This window comes from Apium graveolens, chromosome 4 (assembly GCF_009905375.1).
Source record: "Apium graveolens cultivar Ventura chromosome 4, ASM990537v1, whole genome shotgun sequence".
Classification (NCBI taxonomy): domain Eukaryota; kingdom Viridiplantae; phylum Streptophyta; class Magnoliopsida; order Apiales; family Apiaceae; genus Apium; species Apium graveolens.
The window spans coordinates 23324021-23343382 of record NC_133650.1 but is presented as its reverse complement, the minus strand read 5'-3'; the positions used below and the strand labels follow the sequence as shown (position 1 = coordinate 23343382).

General features: G+C 33.6%; 2 protein-coding genes across 2 annotated transcripts; both read left to right on the top strand.

The window, feature by feature from the left end:
* The first annotated feature begins 5924 nt into the window (after window positions 1-5924).
* LOC141717905 (UV-B-induced protein At3g17800, chloroplastic-like) lies at window positions 5925-9113 on the top strand. Its single transcript, XM_074520143.1, has 4 exons — window positions 5925-6082; window positions 6172-6289; window positions 7681-7979; window positions 8084-9113. Exons 2-4 carry the CDS (start codon window positions 6173-6175, stop codon window positions 8907-8909), a joined length of 1242 nt encoding a protein of 413 aa, XP_074376244.1. The 5' UTR covers window positions 5925-6082; window position 6172; the 3' UTR covers window positions 8910-9113.
* A 1326-nt stretch (window positions 9114-10439) lies between these two features.
* Window positions 10440-12078, top strand: LOC141716700 (uncharacterized). Its single transcript, XM_074518896.1, has one exon. The coding sequence runs from the start codon at window positions 10609-10611 to the stop codon at window positions 11887-11889; it is 1281 nt and encodes a 426-aa protein (XP_074374997.1). The 5' UTR covers window positions 10440-10608; the 3' UTR covers window positions 11890-12078.
* Window positions 12079-19362: the final 7284 nt, after the last annotated feature.

The following is a 19362-nucleotide window of genomic DNA, read 5'->3' as shown; positions in this document are numbered from 1 at the left end:
GGCACACACTGCACAGATACATCCACCTGTATCTTTGCCTTCTCAAATTCAGCTTGATGTGGCTCCAGCAAATGTGGAGTCACAACCCCATTCTCTCATAATAGACACACAACAATCACCAAATTCTCCATCACCATCTCTGGATGTGGATATGATATTCACATCAATTCCTGATTCTCCCTCTTTAAAACTCAAGGAGGAGCCCCACTCAAATCCTGGTGATCATCATCTGTTAGATGACTTGTTGGATCATCAGCCGATTCTTTCAGACTTAGTTGAAGAATCTGTGTCACCTCACTTAAAATCAATTCACACAGATTCAACAATTATGTCACTTTCAAAATCTACATCTTTTCCTTCTTCAACGGATATCTCTCATCCGTTGACAAGTGGTTGTTCTTCGACGGATAAGCTTAACAGCAGTTATCCGTTGATATCATCAGTTTCCACTTCAACGGATACTCCCTATCCGTTGATGGTCTCTACACATATAACTGAATCAATTCCAAGTGTAGAAGACATGGTTACTGTACAATCACTTCTAGGATTGAGGGAAGGGAGTGATAATTTGAGTGAGAGGCTGGGTTGCTCCCAGGCAAAAGGAGAGGTTGAGAGTCAAAATATGCATGCTATTTCTTCCAGCATGGCAAAAGTAAGTGAGGGGAGTGCCACCTTAGTAGGTGAGGGTGAGGGTGTGAGGGTGTGTGTGAGCCAGGGGGAGCCCCTGATGCAAGAATATAGAGAAAATGAGAGAAAAGCAGGTACAGAAGCTATAAGGGTGGATCCAACCATTTCCAGTGAGTCAATGATTGTGGATGATGCTGAAAAGGGAAGACAATTTCAGCAACATCACAAAGCTGAAATTGATAACATTTCCTTAGATGCTGACACTTTTACTCATCCTGTTTCAGCCTATCAACTGTTGGCTGCTCAGGGCAATGTAGAGGCAGAGTAGACTTTGAACATAGTGCACACTTCAGAATCTCTTCAAAGAGATAAAGCTGCTGTTAATAGGATGCCTTCTCAAGCTGGTGAGCCATCTGAAGAATTTGAAGTGAATTCTAATGATGATGACTCCAATTCTTTGGATGGGAGCATGAATTTAGGGGGAGATGAAGGCCCAAGTTCTGTTCCAGATTTACCTGAATGGGCATGGACAAAGAAATCTACACCAGGACAGTTTGGTGTAGCTTTGGTCAAGCAAGTAATGGCTATTCAAAAGGCCCTTCAGATGCTGGTATAAAGGCTATTCTTCAAGCTCATCTAGACTCTCTGCATCTCTTGCAGTTGCAGCATATCAGACAGAATTTAAGTGTGGATGAACTCAAAAAGGATATTGCTGATCAGAAATCCTACAATTCTGAGAAGTTGGATTCAGTTATGCCTTATGGTACAATGCAAGATTTGTTGCTGAGATTGAGGAGAGAATCTGATGCTGACAAGAGGCTGGCCAAGTTAGAAACAAGAGTTCAAGTCATTGAAGACTCTGTGGTCACCATTCTTCAAAATCAACAATCTCAGACAAATCTACTATTGCAGCTGGCAAAAGCACAAGGCTTGACCCCTATCCTTGATGATAACAAAAAGGGGGAGAATAAAAGGGAAGGGGAAGGAGAGCCATCAACAACAGTTCAAATATCTAAAGTGCTAGTTCCTGCCATCACCACTTCTCCAACTCTTAAAATCAAAGGAAAGCTTGATGGAATTGATCTAATCCAGATAGCAGCAGCTGAGATGAAAGTCAAAGAGCAAAGGAAGAAAATTGATGAAAAGATGCAACAAATCTTTGGTTCTACAACTTTTAAATCACAATCTGTGAAGCATAGCACAAAGGTGGAGCATCATGATAACTCAGAGTTGTTGTACTTGCATCATGCACAAATTATAGAGATATCTTAAAAGATATGTAATTATTTATGCTTGCCTTTACACAGCTATATATGTCAGACCGCCAGATTTACATTACAATATACCACAGAAAGATCACATTATATTCCACAGACCCCGGCTTTTGTTACAGTTTCAAATATAAATAGTACATAAAATACAGAGATAAATTATATAATATGTACTTATCTTGCTTGCCCTTATAACGCTTTGTCACAGACTTGAATCCACTCCCTGCATGTACAAATTTATATTAAGATCATACTAAATTCAGGCACATTTTACATATGATGTACAGTCTGGTACCCGAGGTTCTATCGAGCCAAATGGTGAGAGCTTTGTTATGACCCTTTGATGATTAGCACCCCAGAGGTTTGGATAACCCTTTATAAAAGCTCATAGACCTGGACTTTGAATTGGGCCAGTAGCCAGGGGATGGTGGCCTAATGTGATGACCAGCAGCATTGCTAAATGTAGCAAACACATTAATATTAATCAGGAGAAGAATTGGAATATATGAGAAAGCCATAAATAACACAAGTTAAATTGAGAAAAAGAATATAAAATTAACACATCATAGGTTATGGACTCTCTTAAAGACTTTAAATTACTATATGTTAGGCACTTAACACACCATGTAAAGACGCTTCAGACCTCTTTTCTCTCATAGCAACCTCGCTGAGATCTCAGCTTCAAGTTCAGCAAATTAAGGAATATCAATTAACACTTGTGCTGAAAACCTAAAATGGCTTACCATTTTTGCCCAAAACCTTGTAGTGTAAACCAATGGGAATTTCTTGACATGATAGTTGAACTGGACTTCAACTGGAAAACCAAAAATACAGATCATACCACCATAAAAATCACTCATGTATGGCTTTTCACAGGGCATTTTAGTAGAAGATTACACCACAATTATTCCTCCAGTTCATACACCATCGGAGCAACCAACCTGTGGCTCAAAGTCATTTTAAAATTTAACACGAGTCCTAGTTTTCATTTATACAGCACAAGAAGATTGAAATTGTATATTTTGCTATCATTTTTATGGTAAATAGCAAAAGTATAATTTGTTAATTCAAAATATATATTGTGATTCATGTAGGGGCCTTTTATTTACTTCAAATTTAACTGCCATACCAACTGCTAAACAACACTTCAAACAGCTATTACCTGAAATGCTAGCTTCCAATGCATATCACAAGCATATATGCAACACAAATATTAGAGGAACAGGAAGACAACAGAGGAATAGAAATTACGCTATTATCATCCCAATATTTTTCAAATCACTAAAGACAGATGCAAGTGTTAAGGCAAAGGGGGAGTGTTCACTGAATTTTAACCCCTAACAAATATAAGGAACAAGAACATCATTGACATCAGAGAGATGTATGATCATGTCATTCAATACCCAATACAAAAGTCAAATCATCGAATAAATTGAACATTAATCCAACTGAAAAATCAACAATTTACAATTCTACAAATAAAGAGTTTACAACTTAGGGTTTCAAATTGAAACCCCCAATTCTAAAATTATGGTTCAAAACTTACCAAATTCAAACTTTAACTTCAACTTAGCTAATATCGAAAAAGGTACAAGAATCGCAACAACAAATACAGATCCAAAGGCTCTTTTCCTCTATATTACTTTCTTATTCGCCATCAACGTCACGAAAACCTTGCAAAATCAACAATATCGAAATCAAATACACGCACGCACAAACATATAAACATTAATATGACATCAATGGAGAGAGAGAGATCGTAATTATAAAAGAGTAGAGATGGACAATATCATTCCAAATGAACATTGTAATGAAATTCCGGCAAGAGGACGGAACCGGATAATTAAAATTACGATGCAGATTTGGGGAGTGAAACTCGGTAGAGATTGACGAAATTACTGTGGGTGTTCTTCAGAGAGAGGAGAGAGCGAAAAAAGAGAGAGCGTAATCAGGATTAGAGAGAAAAGAGGTGTTGTGGGTGTTCTTCAGAGAGAGGATAGAGTGAAGAGAGATGTTTTTGAGTTTTTTGTTTTTATTTTTGATTTTATGTTTTTAATGTTTTTTGTTTTATTTTTAATTGAAAAGAGGGGGAAATGTGTGTGAAAAAGAGGGAGGGAAATTTGGCTAAGGCAAAAAATAGAGGGGGGAAACATGGAGGGAATGAAATATTTGCCAAGGGGGGAAACGGGGAAGGCGCGCTGATAAATATATTTAAAACATACATATAACATCGGTTCAACTAAAACACTGATGTTTATAAAACGAAAAGACATCGGTTACTTAAAACCGATGTCTAAAACACCTTTTATATCGGCGCCAAAAATAACCGATATTTTTGAGACGATGTATATTTTACCTTTTCTAATAGTGGAAGCATGTTTTAATAAATAATAGGTCCCCCGTAACTCTGCATGGACTAGGCAAAGTAAGGCCCGTCATCCCTCAGGAGTCATCCCCTAACTATAACTGATATCTCTTATTACACAGCTAAAGAATACTTTCATTCGAGGCATGTTAAATACTTCATTAACATTGATCCTACAAACATCTCCTTCAGGTTTACTCCCATAAATCATCACTAGATTTCTATATATTTTAGTGTATTTAACTTGTGTCGAGTACTAGGAAGATGAATTTGTTGTGTTTAGCACTAGAATTGAACCTCAATTTATAGTTACTGCAATGTACTATTTATAATCGATTAAGATTGCAATATGACTGATAAATATTCTAGTCAAATTAAAATTTTAGAAAAATAATAATATATTAGGCATAACACACATTGTCTAACCAAAGAGAGTTCCTTTGTAAGATACATAAATTTTTAAAAAGATTAAAATGTAATGAATATGAACATTTGTAGTATTACAATATAATTTCTTTGAGCGTTTGAGATCACAATTAAAATTTTTAAACGTTGATCAATATTTATAGTTTTATAATATAATTTCTGTGAGTTTTTGGGATCGTAATTAAAATTTTTAAATGTTGATTACTACTTAGTCGTTATTATAGAAGTACATTTATCTTTACAATAGCTAATTCCATTTGAAATTACTTAACACTTTATTTGGGAATTGTTGTATATTGATATTTATATTCGGGAAATAGATCGAATAATATTGTACCTATATTATTTTTAATATCCACAATGTCATGCATGCAAGTACTAAATATATATTTTTGTTGACATGTTTAAAATAAATCCGTTGGAAGCATGCGACACAAAATTATAATAAAAACATGCAAATGAGGAAGAGAAAATAGAAAATAGAAAATAGAAAAAAAAAAGAAGGGAAGAAAAAGTAAAAAGAGAGGGTCGACGCAGGAGAAGAGACCACGTAAATTAGGTGTACATCGAAGAATTTGCGGGGCAATGGCCCGCTTGGTTACCAACCACAATAATGCAAGTGAAGAAGGAGAAGCTTCCGGTCAACCCACACCAATTTGAGCCTCACAACTCTCTCCATGCCCCCTCGGCCCTCGCCCTGTTCTACAAATTTTGCTGGGTTTACATTTTTTATATTTATGTATTATCAAATATTTAATATTATATATTGTTTGTAGTCTTAACTTTTTAAGTTAAGTTTAAAATAAAAGAACTTAAAAATTCAAACACAGAATATTATTTTTCTTTGAAATAAAAATCGATATTTGGTTTTCAGTGATTAATCGAGATTAATTGGATGTGTTTAATAAAATATAAAAGTAATTAATTTATTATAATATATAAATATATAAGAAAAAGTACAGTAATTAATTAAATTATAAAATGGAATCAATAAAATATATTCCAATAATTAATGAGGTGATAGAAAGGTGAATTGAGCAAAATATAGAATTGGAAGGGGGAGGAAAATAGAGTGACAGACAGACAGTCCCGTGTAATATTAAAACACCAGTGGGTGTGGGTGTGGGTGTGGGTGTGGGTGTGTCTATGTTGAACACCACACAAAATCATACACGCGCGCGCCCCGTATATACATGCTTCTCATTGTGCGTCCCATCACAGAAAACCGTATATATTATATTATATATTACGTTGGGCGGCCAATATAAGTAGTAGTAGTAGTAATTTACAAAACAAATTCCCAATTCAACAACCCCTCTGTATATACATACACATACACATACATTTTAGTCTCTCATTCATTCAATCAATCACCCAAAACAAACACAAACAGGTAATTTTATTTCACTACATACATACTTTTAATTGTTTCTTGATTTTTCTTTTGTTGATATATATTAATTATTTGGATTTTGAATATAGAATGGAAACAACTGCTACTGCTCTGGGATCTTGTGTTGCTCCTCTTCCTCCCTCTTTTTCAACTTCCGCCTTTCCCATTTCGATCCGACCCGCTTTTGTTCCATTCTACTCCTCACAGGTACTTTGTTTCTATTGTCAATTTTTTTTTTTTTTTGCTAACTAAAAATTCGAACTTTGATGATTGTGATTTCATTTATTTTTAGATTTTTAGTCTTAGAACTGTGTTATTGTTAGCCATCTTTTCGAGTAATTAAGATTTTAAGTACTAGTATAAGCTTGCGTTAGGTGTAAACACTACAAGCTCGCTCGCTCGCTCGCAAGGTTCTTTCATGTAAGTATTATTAGGTTGTGTAGTTGAGTTTGTTTTGTATATTTTTTATTAAGATGTGTTAGCTCAAGCCATCAGTGAGTCGAGTTGTTGGGTTTCTGTAATGAACTTCTTATTATGGAGTTAATTAAACATTTGGGATTTTCTACCTTAATGTAATAGTGTTTTGGTTACCAATGTTTTGCTGAAAGCCTGTTCCTCTTGTCATTGTACTACTCTTTAGAATGATACCACTGTTTTTAAGAATTACATAGATTTTTAAAATACTTCTTTAACATCTCATTAAGTTTCCTTCTTTTAGAGCATCTCCAACCATGTTAGCTAAAATGGTTAGCCAAATCATGGTTATGTAAAATTTTATTGAACCTGCAAGGCGATGCACTCCAGTGGTATTAGCTATAATCATTAGCTATATTCAAAAATATTGTTTTATTCCTATTTTTCAGATTTATATGTATATATATATAAACTTTAAATAATTAAATGAATTTAGTTAATACTTAATTCAATACATGAATAAAATATATAATTGTAAGTTAATAATTATTACAACTGAAAATATAATAACATATAAATATAACAAAAATATTTTTAATAAAAGTTACTAATATATATTATATTATATATATATATTGTTTGTTAAAAATAATTAATAAATTTTGTTAATAAGAGAACAATATTTTCACACTGAATATTATATAAATTAAAAATATTATATATAAAATAATAATTTTAATATTTATGTATTAAATATTATGTAAATATATGCATGTTTAATGTGTATGTGTACGTAGTAATGTGTAGATTTAGGTTTAAACATGAATTAAATCTGACGTGGAAGATATAGCTAACACCTACAGATTCAACAAATATAGAAGACGAGATGAAGGATATCTAAATTTTTTGCTAACAGGTGATGTGGTTGGAGTGGTGTTATTTTTACCTAATATCTATATATGAGTGCCACGTAGGATTTTTAGCTAACAGGAGCCTATGGTTGGAGATGCTCTTACCTTGGAAATTATAATTCGGCCCATCTTTCTTGACAGTGATTATCAAAATTATATGTTTCTTTTTATTATTTTACACATATTATCATCATTACTGTTGTTTCTTTTGTTGCTTCCTATCATTTGACTAGTCTAGACAGCTTTTTGTAATATAATTCATTTGATTTTCAGCGGCGTCTACCACATTCTTACTCCAACTCACTTCGCTGGGGATTGTCTGCTGGGAGCAAGAAGAGGTACGTTGCAATCAAAGCATCATTGTCCTCTGATTCAACAGGACCAGCTTCTTCAATTGCTCCGCTGAAGCTGGAATCTCCAGTTGGGCAGTTTCTGTCTGAGATCTTGATCAACCACCCTCATTTGCTTCCTGCTGCAGCTGATCAGCAGCTTGAGCAGCTTCAGATTGACCGTGATGCTGAAAAACAGAAAGAAGACCCTTCTAAGACGGGCACCGGCCTTGTATTATACAGGTAATATTTTGTTCAGTTATTTATGTATAAAATGTTATTATCTTTTGTGTAAAGTCTCTTTGAACATCGCTGACTAAGTTACAAATTATGGTTTTGATATTCAGGAGAATTGCTGAGCTGAAGGATATTGAAAGGAAAAAAGCTCTGGAAGAGATCTTATATGCATTGATAGTGCAGAAATTTATGGATGCCAATGTTTCTTTAGTTCCTACCTTAGATCCATCATCTGGGCGGGTTGACACATGGCCCCGTCAAGATGAGAAACTTGAGCGACTTCATTCTCCCGAAGCCAACGAAATGATCCAGAACCACTTAACTTTTATTTTAGGAAATCGGTTGGGTGATTCTTTATCTGTTGCTCAGATTAGCAAACTAAAGGTTGGCCAGGTTTATGCTGCGTCAGTGATGTATGGATATTTTCTCAAGCGGATTGACCAGAGGTTTCAGCTTGAAAAGACAATGAAAATCCTGCCTGAGGGGAATGCTGAAGAGACTAACATTGAACAAGTTACTGCAGATGAGTCGAGGCCTAATGCCAATAACATTAGCAATTCTTTCAAGAGTGCACCACCCCATGCGGAGGTGCCATCCTGGTCTGGTGTTATGGGCCCTGGTGGTGTAGCTGATGGAATAAAACCATCTCGATTGAGAACATATGTAATGTCATTTGACGCTGAGACCCTACAAAGATATGCAACCATAAGATCCAAAGAAGCCATCAGCATCGTTGAGAAACATACAGAGGCCTTATTTGGTAGACCTGAAATTGTTATCACTCCCGAAGGAAGAGTTGATTCCTCTAAAGATGAAAACATTACAATTAGCTTAGGCGGTCTTAGACGACTTGTTTTGGAGGCTGTGACTTTTGGTTCTTTCCTTTGGGATGTTGAGAGCCATGTTGATTCAAGATACCATTTTGTTGCAAATTAAGCCTTTCATTGACTGGTGGGTGGGAGAGAAGCAACAATCCAACTCCCAAGTTTAAGAAGTTATTAGTTCTAAGGTAGGCTAAAAACCTTTAAAAGAAACTGATTCACCTGTATATAAATATGGCCTGTTTATTGACATTTTAGTTAATACATCATTATATAACTTTGTTATGGGAATATACAATTGTCTTAAGCTTGGATTGTATTGGGATGAATGACTTCGTTCAGGCACAGTAGAACAGTGAAATTTATAGCAATGTTGTTTTTTTCTTGTACTTGGCCAGCTGGTTACTAGTGTATTAGTACTAAACATTAACAACTTATTTGTTCACGCTTTGGGTATAAATCCGAACCTGTTACCTTTGTAACATGAAAGAGAACCATATTCATCCCTCTTGTCAACTCCCCCCCCCCCCCCCCGTCGAGGATATGTGGTCTTTAATAATCAATCATGCATGTACTCTTTTTATTCATCGCACGTTGTAGGCATGCAGTGTTTTTGTTACATTCTCTTCTGTTTGAAGTAGGAACACTTTGTTTAGACCAAGCACTTGTTAGATTCAGAACTTGGTGCCTTAGATCTACAAGCGTGTGATACATCGAAGTTACTTTTCTGTAAGAAGAAATCCCTGTGAGATGTTACAGTTGCTTTCTTGTAAGCTCAAGAATAGGACCTAATATGCAGCCTCTCTTTTTTCTCCAAACTTCAAAAACCCAACTTCTGAGAATTTCTATTTAAAGTTGCACAGCTGCTGTTTTTTGTAACTTAAATTGTTACAGGGCTGCAGCTGACTACGTATTTGACCTTAAATGTACATCTGTCAAACATTATTATTTTGGGTCAAATATCTATAATATTATTTTCATGTTATTTCCCACAGTAAAAACTTGCAGTACTTAAAAATATATAACATATATTTTTTTTAGATATTGAACGATCAAGAAATATGTATAATATACCAATATCTTTGAGCATTGCATTTTAATGTGAGCGTAAAAGATTATAAATTCAAAAAATGTATAAATTATTATGGATAACATAGACGCTAGCGTTGAAGATTATAAATCTAAAAAAATATATTTATTATTGTTATTATTGCGTGTAACGCGTAACGTATACACGACCGTTAAAAAAAATGAATACACCAAAATCTATAATTATAATTACAATAATTACGCATTAAAAATACCGTTGGCATGCATCTAATTTAAATAGACATAATCATTGTATTTATTTTTAAAATCTGTGTAATATCGTATTTGATTAAGATTTATCAGTAGCGGAAAAGAGTAAACACATATAAAGTAGATGTGAGCGTTGAATATTACAAAAATTATAGACCAAATTATTTATAATTAATATATATCATGTGCTGAAAATGTGAGTGATATTATGAATCCAATTTAAAAAAGCATAATTTAGTTATTTATTACAAAAATACAATCTTTATTTACATTTTGATGATAATTTCTTGACGCTATACGTTGAGAAGATGAACACAAAGGGTACAATCTTAAATCGAAAATGATTTAGAATATGATAGTCAACCAAAAATCCATGAATGCATCCTGCAGATCACAACCGCGTGTATTAAACTTTGGATATTTGACATAATCAGCACCCTAAAGTCAACCCTCATCTGCAACTATTATTTATATACATTACACACAGAACATATTCCTACACTACACATTCATCCATGCACCAATGTCATATCTCTACTCTAAACACAACTAATATAAGTATTCTTCTTCTTCTTCTTCTTCTTCTTCATTTCATAGTCAACAACCTCTCTCATTTCACTCCATTTCTTGGTTCACACATGGGGAAGCTAGATCATGATACTCAGATTCTCCATTTTACTCATCCCCATCCTCTACACCTTAATTTTAATGACCAAACACAAGGTACCAATATTAGTACTAGTAATAACAATCCGGTCATTGCTGCTTATATGTTGTGTGCTGGTTGCAAATTACCAGCAAATAGTTGTGATGATTTTATTTATTCATGCGATCCTTGCAATTTTCACCTTCATTTATCCTGCACTAAGTTCCCTCACCTGATTACTCACCCTTCCCATGCTTCTCATCCACTTACTCTCTTGCCTGTTTCTACATATCCTGGTGGAGTGTTTAATTGTGATGCTTGTAATCGTCGCGGTAACGGCTTTAGTTATCATTGTATGTTGTGTGATTTTGATCTTCATGTTGTTTGTGCTTCTAAGCCTTTGTCTGTTGCTCATCATTCACATCACCATCCTTTGATGTTGACTTTTAAGAATCCTTATGAAACTAAGGGCTTTTCTTGCGATATTTGTTCTAAAATTGGGGCAAAACAGTGGTTGTATCGGTGCGATGTTTGTGAATTTGATGCGCATTTGCATTGTGCCACGGGTAGGCTACCACCGCCTCTGCCACCACAACAGAGTGTTGGGATGACCCAGATTCATGTTGGACCGAAGCCTAGCAATACGAATAGTGGAATCTCGGGCCGATTGCAGGGTTTTTCAGGAATGGCCAATCAGCAGCCTAACAGAATCTCTAGTGGCATTCAGAATGTACCAGAAACAATGGGATTTGGATTTAATGGAATGACCGGCGGGGTTCAGATGCAGCAGAGTTTCCCAGCAGATGCAGGAAGACCTAATAACTACTATGGAAGCGAGATGCAGAGACACCAGAGTTATCCGGGGACAGGTGGAGGGAGAATGCAGCCACAACAACAGAGTTATCCTGGGACAGGTGATGGTGGTGGAATGCAGCCGCAACAACAGAGTTATTCGGTGGCAAATGGAGGGGGACTAATGAATGCAGCGATTCAAGGATTAGTTGAGGGGGCGGCGCAACAAGTTGGACAAAATTTAATGCAGAGTTTGATTGGTGGCAGTGGGGGAGACGGTTCTGCTTCATCTATCTATGTCAATCTTGGACCAACATACACAGAGAATCGAGATTCCAGCGATACTCAAGATTACTAGGAGTATTTATTTTATTTTTAAAACTAAAGTGATACACCAGAGTACTCAAGAATTCTACATCTGTTTAATGTTATAATTTTTGAAGCAATTGGATGGTGCTGGAAAAGGATTATAAGAAATCTATTATTATACTTTTGCTAAGTTCAGTTATTTGAAATGCGTATGCAAATCATTGTGTGAACATTTGAAATATTGAATTTAATTTTGGAATGATGGGGTTTGCATACATTCATCACTTGATAAAGAGGACAACTTATATATAATCAAACGTTTATAAACATCTGCATCATTATTGGTTACAGTTTTGCATGTGAAGAACCTATCTACCACCCTGGACTTTGTTCACACAAACAGACTGTGGAGTTATGATTGGTTTATAGCTTTAGATTATCACAAATAATTACAAAGTTAAGAATATTACCCCCCATCCTCTGTTATTACACAGTAAGAACCTTGAACCCCTACTCATTCTTTCTTCTTTGTTATCTGTTCATTTTCTGTTCTTACCTGTTTCTGGAAAACACACAAGTAACTCTCCCGGCATGTTGAAAAAACATTTACTAAATCTTATGGCTGCTAATGAAGCAAAAGCTCAGGATATTGAATGTACATAACTTTGATTAACGTCCACATAATTGGCTATCGTATTTGATGAAGCGAGGCAGTTATTAAGTGATTAGAGACCTCTTGTTCTTTAACAATGTAAACTGATTTAATTAAATGGACAAGAAAGAAATGCCAGAAACGTTCTATTGGCTTATCTTATTTCAGAAAGAGTTACAGCTATTTTAAAAACATGCAAACTGGGAAACTACCAGCTAAAACTTAGCACATGATCTGAGGAGTGCTCCTAAACAAAAGCAACTACTATTCACTTATTCTGATTCCTAACATTATGGTGAAATAACTGACTAAATCAAATAAACAAAATACTTTCAATTATATCCTATATATAATTGGAGGAAGGGGGTTTGGATGGGATGGTTTAGTCGTCCTACTGGTGGGGTTGCACGTGCTAAAGTATAGTATAATAAAGACTATATTTATTTATTTATTATATTATTATACCATAATATCTAATAATATGCATAACAAACACAATAGTTATTTAATTAAAAAATGAACTATAATTATATATTTCTAAATGATATAAATAATATTAGAAGTATTATATTATATATATAATATAAGCAACAATTATCTTAATAAAAATAAATATAAGTAATAAATAAAAAATCATTTATAATCGGTTTAAAGTAGTACCATTTTTTAAAAAAAATATTGAAATGGGTATATTTGATTTAAAATATTTTTAAATGGATAATTTTCATTAATTTCTTATAAAATAAGGAAAATATTTATATTATATTTAAGTACAAATATTATATATTTTTGTTTCATTTTGTAAAAGGGTAGAATTACGATTGTCTTCTAAAAAATTTAGAGCACATGACTCCTATAACACATAAAAATGAGGAATAAATATAATCATAAAAAATATAAAAAAAATCAAAATTAAAATACATATCTAATAAAATACATTATACATTATATTTATTTCATTTATTCTATTATTCAATTATAATATTTAATAATATGTATAACAAACACAATAGGTAATTAATTAAGAAATTGAACTACAATTATATATTCTTAAATGAAATAATGTTAAAAATGTTATATATATATATATATTTATATATAATAAGAGAAAAAATTATCTTAATAAAAAATAAATATAAGTAATAATAAACAAATCAATTGTAATTGTTAATCAGGTTAAAGTAGTACTCCCTCGTTCCCTTCCAATAGTTTATATTTGGGAGGAAGTGTTCGGCATGTATTTTAAGGTGCATAAAAAGTATATTATTTAACTTATTTTTACAATTTTCTTTTTCTGAATAAAAGTTGAATATTTTAATTTTTACTCAGAAAAACAAAATTGTAAAAAAAAAATTACAGAACTATACTATGCAACTTAAAATGCGTGTCCGATACTCTCTAAAAAATGTAAACAATTGAAAGGGACGAAGGGAGTATCATTTATTTTAAAAAAAATGAAATGGGCAATTTTGATTTAAAATATTTTTAATAGATAATTTTAATTTTTATCTTATAAAATGAGAAACACATTTAGATTGTGTTTAGGGATAAATATTATATATGTATTGTTTTATTTTATAAAATAAGAAACCTACATATTGACTTTTACAAAATTTAGAGTACATGAATCCTATAAAACATAAAAATTAGGAATATAATAATAATAAAATTAGGAATATAATAATAATAATAATAAATTATAACAATTCAAAACTGAAATATAAATCTTAAAAAATACATTTAAAAGTACTATGACAAATAAATGTAGTATTTTTTTTTCAAAATCACTACACAAATATTTCCAATATTTAAGCTAAAAAAATTAAACAAATATCAACAAATAGAATGTAAAATTATACAAATTGATATTTAGATTTATTGAAGTTAATATTTATCAAAAATATAGTTGTAAACAAGTTTTAAAAAATTAATTTCACTAAAATAAACCAAAAAATTATTGTATACAGCATAACAATGATATTAAGAAAGAAAAAACTACAAATTTTTTTAATTTCACAATTACAAAATATAAAAATACGTTAAATTCACATTCTAAAATAACTAAACAAAATTATATATATATATATATATTACCACCACTAAAAGTAAATTAACAAACATAATAATTTTTAAAAGAAAATTAAAAATTATAAAAATATTATAATTTTTTGTAAATCACCCGTGCATCGCACGGGTATAAAGCTAGTATGATTATATCATATAATTAGATTGGCTTAAGCTCCCAAGAACCAAGTATAACAAAACTGGTCCATCAAGTGGGGATCATTATGTCCTGACAAAAAGCCAAACAAAATAATATTATACATATATATATATATGTTAGATATATTTGATAATGTCATGGCTAATATAATTTATGTTTAGATTTCAGATCTTACTTAACAGGACAAGTCAGTACTTAACCATTAATCAGTACTTATACTGGAAGTCAGGAGTTAAGGATATCAGTACTTATATTATCAGGAGATAATCATCAGAAGTTAGACATCAGAACTTAAATGCTGAAGGACGATCAGATAAGGACAGTAGCTGATTAAAGGAAAGAAGATTGAGATAAACATAAGAAGAGATATGCATGAAGAAGGAGTTCCGTGAAGAATGGAATACTTGGAAGAAAAGATATCTGATTGATGCATTTTAGGAAGCAGAATTATATTCCATATCAATTAGCGATTATCTTGTAACTGTGTAGTATATAAACACAGACATAGGGTTTACACTAGAAGTGTTATCATATTCGAGAAGATTATTCATTGTAACCCTAGCAGCTCTCGTGATATTTGTTCATCACTGAGAGGTAACAGTTCCATACTGTAACAGAGTTTATTATTTCAATAAAGTTTGTTTTCTGTTACTTAATATATTAAAGTTCGATTTGATTGTATTATACACTGTATTCACCCCCCTCTACAGTGTGTGTGACCTAACAAGTGGTATCAGAGCTAATCTGTTAACACACATACAGTTAAAGATCCAAACACAATCATGTCTGACACAGAAACTCCAACTAAGCCTACCAAAACTGAAGAACCTCCAAAGACACAAATTCAAAGTCGGTATGAGACTTTCAGAGTTCCCATACTGAGACCATCTGAATATCCCATATGGAAGGTAAGGATGACCATGTTCCTGGAAGCAACAGATCCTGAATACCTTGATAGAATCAAGGAAGGGCCTCACAAACCAACCAAGCTCGCTGTAGCAGCTGCAGGTGAAGCAGCAAAGACCGTACCAAAGGAGAAGAGTGATTATACTGCTGAAGATATAGCATCAATTGCTAAGGATGCTAAGGTACGACACTTACTGCATAGTGCCATTGATAATGTAATGTCAAACAGGGTAATCAACTGCAAGACTGCTAAGGAGATATGGGATGCTCTGGAAACAAGGTGTCAGGGAACTGACACAATTAAGAAGAATAGGAAGACAATACTCACTCAAGAGTATGAACATTTTGAATCAAAGACTAATGAGTCATTGAATGATTTATATGATAGATTTGTCAAACTTTTGAATGATTTATCATTGGTTGATAAAGAGTATGATCTTGAACATTTAAACCTTAAATTCCTGTTAGCTCTTCCTGAATGCAGGAATTTGAAGGCAACGACAATAAGAGACAACTACAATCTTGATGAAACAACTCTTGATGAAATCTATGGAATGCTCAAGACTCATGAACTTGAGATGGAACAAAGAAGCAAGAGGAAAGGAGGAAAGTCAAGGACAGTTGCTCTTAAGGCTGAAGAAGAATCCCCCAAAGCAGTTTCCTCAAGGAAAGACAAGGGTAAAACTCTTTTCATAAAGTCTAAAACTGAGTCATCAAGTTCTGAAAGTGATGATGACTCACATTCTGAAAGCTTGCCTGAGACTGATGCTGATGAGGAGATGATGAAGCCGTGTGCTCTTATGGTGAAAGGAATCACAAAGATTGCATACAGGAAGTTCAGGAAGGGAAAGAAGTTTTCCAGGAAAGGCATAAGTTCTGATAAGAAGAATTTCAGAAGATCTGAAGGCAGAGGAGGAAAGTCTGACAGAGGAGATTATACCAATGTTAAATGCTATAACTGTGGTGAGAAAGGCCACATATCTCCTGATTGCAAGAAGGCAAAGGGTGACAAAGGCAAGGCTTTTGTCACAAAGCAGAAAAGCTGGACAGACTCCTCAGACTCTGAAATTGAGGAGAACTATGCATTGATGGCAAATGCTGATAAAGAAAGTGCTGAGAGCAGTTCTGAAGCTGCTGAAACAAAGGTACCTCAGACTACTTATGCTTTTCATACTGATGATATTAATGAGTTAAGAAGATATCTTAAAACCATGTCTGTTAGTTATAGAGATCAAACTTTAACATGTGAAAGATTAACTTCTGAAAATCTTGCTTTTAAGAAGAGAAATGATTTCTTAGAAAAAGAGTTAGTCATGTTTCATTAAACTCAGAAGGATAGAGATGATGCTTTTTATGTTAGGGATGAAGTGCTAAAAATAAATGAATCTCTAAAAACTGAGTTAGAAAAGGAAAGAGAGATTATCAGGACATGGACTAACTCTGGCAAAACAACTCAAAATTTGCTAAGTAGTGGAAACTGGAAAGAGGGCTTAGGTTATGGAGAAGATAAGAATGATAAAGGAACTGAAGAAATTAAGCCTGTTGTTAAGCAAAAGCCAAAGTTAAAACCTGTTAAGTTTGTATCTGTAAAGCCTGAAAATGAGAAATCAGAAGTTAAAGAGGAATTAACTTCTGACAAACTAAAACAGGAAAAGACAGCTGAAGTGAACATAGGCTTAATGACAAAGAAGCAGCTTAAGCATAAGCTGAAAGATGTTAAGAATGCAAACAAGGTAAAATCACCTAGGAAAAATAGGAATGGAAAGGAAGGTGTGAATAAAAGCAATGATTATAAACCTGTTCCTGATGCTCCTAGGAAAACATGTCATAACTGTGGAAGTTCTAACCATCTGGCTTTTTTTTGCAGGAAGAATAAGAATATTAACTCCTTACCTTCAAAATCAGGAGTTAAGAGTCAGTCTGTTAGATACAAACCACAAAATCCTTATTTTCATTGTGGTAGTTTATGGCATTCCATTTATACTTGTAAGAAATATCATAGTTTGTACTATGATTATTATCAAATAAAACCTTCTTTGAAGAAAGTTTCCATTGTTCCTTCTAGTGTAAATTCTGATTCAAAGTCTGATAGTGTAAGTTCTGATAAGAAAAATGTTAACATAAACTCTGATGCTAAATCCGCTGCAAATGTTAACAAACTTAATAAGGCCAAAGGATCCAAGCAAGTCTGGGTCCTTAAAACTAATAATTAGTGGTCTTTGTGATTGCAGGGCAACAGGAAAAATATTCTAGTTCTGAACAGTGGATGTTCAAGACATATGACTGGAAATAAGGCCCTGCTATCAGACTTTATGGAGAAAGCTGGCCCAAGTGTTTCTTATGGAGATGGCAACATTGGAAAAACATTGGGATATGGCAATATCAATCTTGGAAATATCATAATTAAAGAAGTAGCTCTGGTCTCAGGACTTAAACACAATCTGCTGAGTATAAGTCAAATCTGTGACAGAGGTTATCATGTTGATTTCTTTGAAGAACACTGTGAAATTGTGAGTAAATCTAAAGGCAAAGTTGTTATGAAAGGATACAGGCGTGGTAACATTTATGAAGCTTAGCTTTCAACAAGTACTGATGGTTCTGCAATCTGTCTTATGAGTAGAGCATCAATTGAAGAAAGCTGGAATTGGCACAAGAAACTCTCTCATTTAAATTTCAACAATATAAATGAACTGGTCAAGAAAAATCTTGTGAGAGGACTGCCAAAGTCAGTATTTGCTCCTGATGGCCTTTGTGATTCCTGTCAGAAGGCCAAACAAAGAAAATCCTCATTCAAGAGTAAGACTGAATCATCAATTCTTGAGCCTTATCATCTACTACATGTTGATCTATTTGGTCCAGTGAATGTCATGTCTATTGCAAAGAAGAAGTATGCATTGGTCATAGTGGATGAGTTCACCAAATATACATGGGTGTATTTCTTGCACACAAAAAGTGAAACTGCATATATCTTGATTGAACATGTCAAACAACTGGATAAGTTGGTCAAAGATTCTGTGAAAATTTTAAGGAGTGATAATGGCACTGAGTTCAAGAACTTGATAATGGAAGAGTTCTGCAAAAACTATGGAATAAAGCAGGAATTTTCTGCTCCTGGAACTCCATAGCAAAATGGAGTTGTTGAAAGGAAGAATAGAACTCTCATTGAAGCTGCACGTACAATGCTTGAAGAAGCAAAGCTTCCAACCTATTTCTGGGCTGAAGCTGTGCACACTGCTTGTTTTACTCAAAATGCAACACTTATTAACAAGCATGGAAAAACACCATATGAGATGGTGAAGAAAAGGAAGCCAAATCTGAAATACTTTTATGTATTTGGATGCAAGTGTTTTGTTCTCAAGACTCATCCTGAACAGCTATCCAAGTTTGATCTAAAAGCTGATGAAGGAATCTTTGTTGGATATCCACTTTCCACAAAAGCCTTCAGAGTCTATAATTTGAGAACAAAAGTGATCATGGAATCTATCAATGTCTCTTTTGATGATAAGAAGATTACTGGTCTTGAAGATTTCATTGACCATGATCAGCTGAGATTTGAAAATGAAGACTCAAATTCAGATACTGAAAATCCTGAAAGTCTAAGTCCTGATACTGTAAACTCTGATGGATTAAACTCTGATGTTATTGAAACTGTGGTGACTACGTCAAAGGAAGATGCACCTATACAGGGGGAGCATACTCAAGATCCTACCACATCTCAAGAAACATCAGAACATACATCT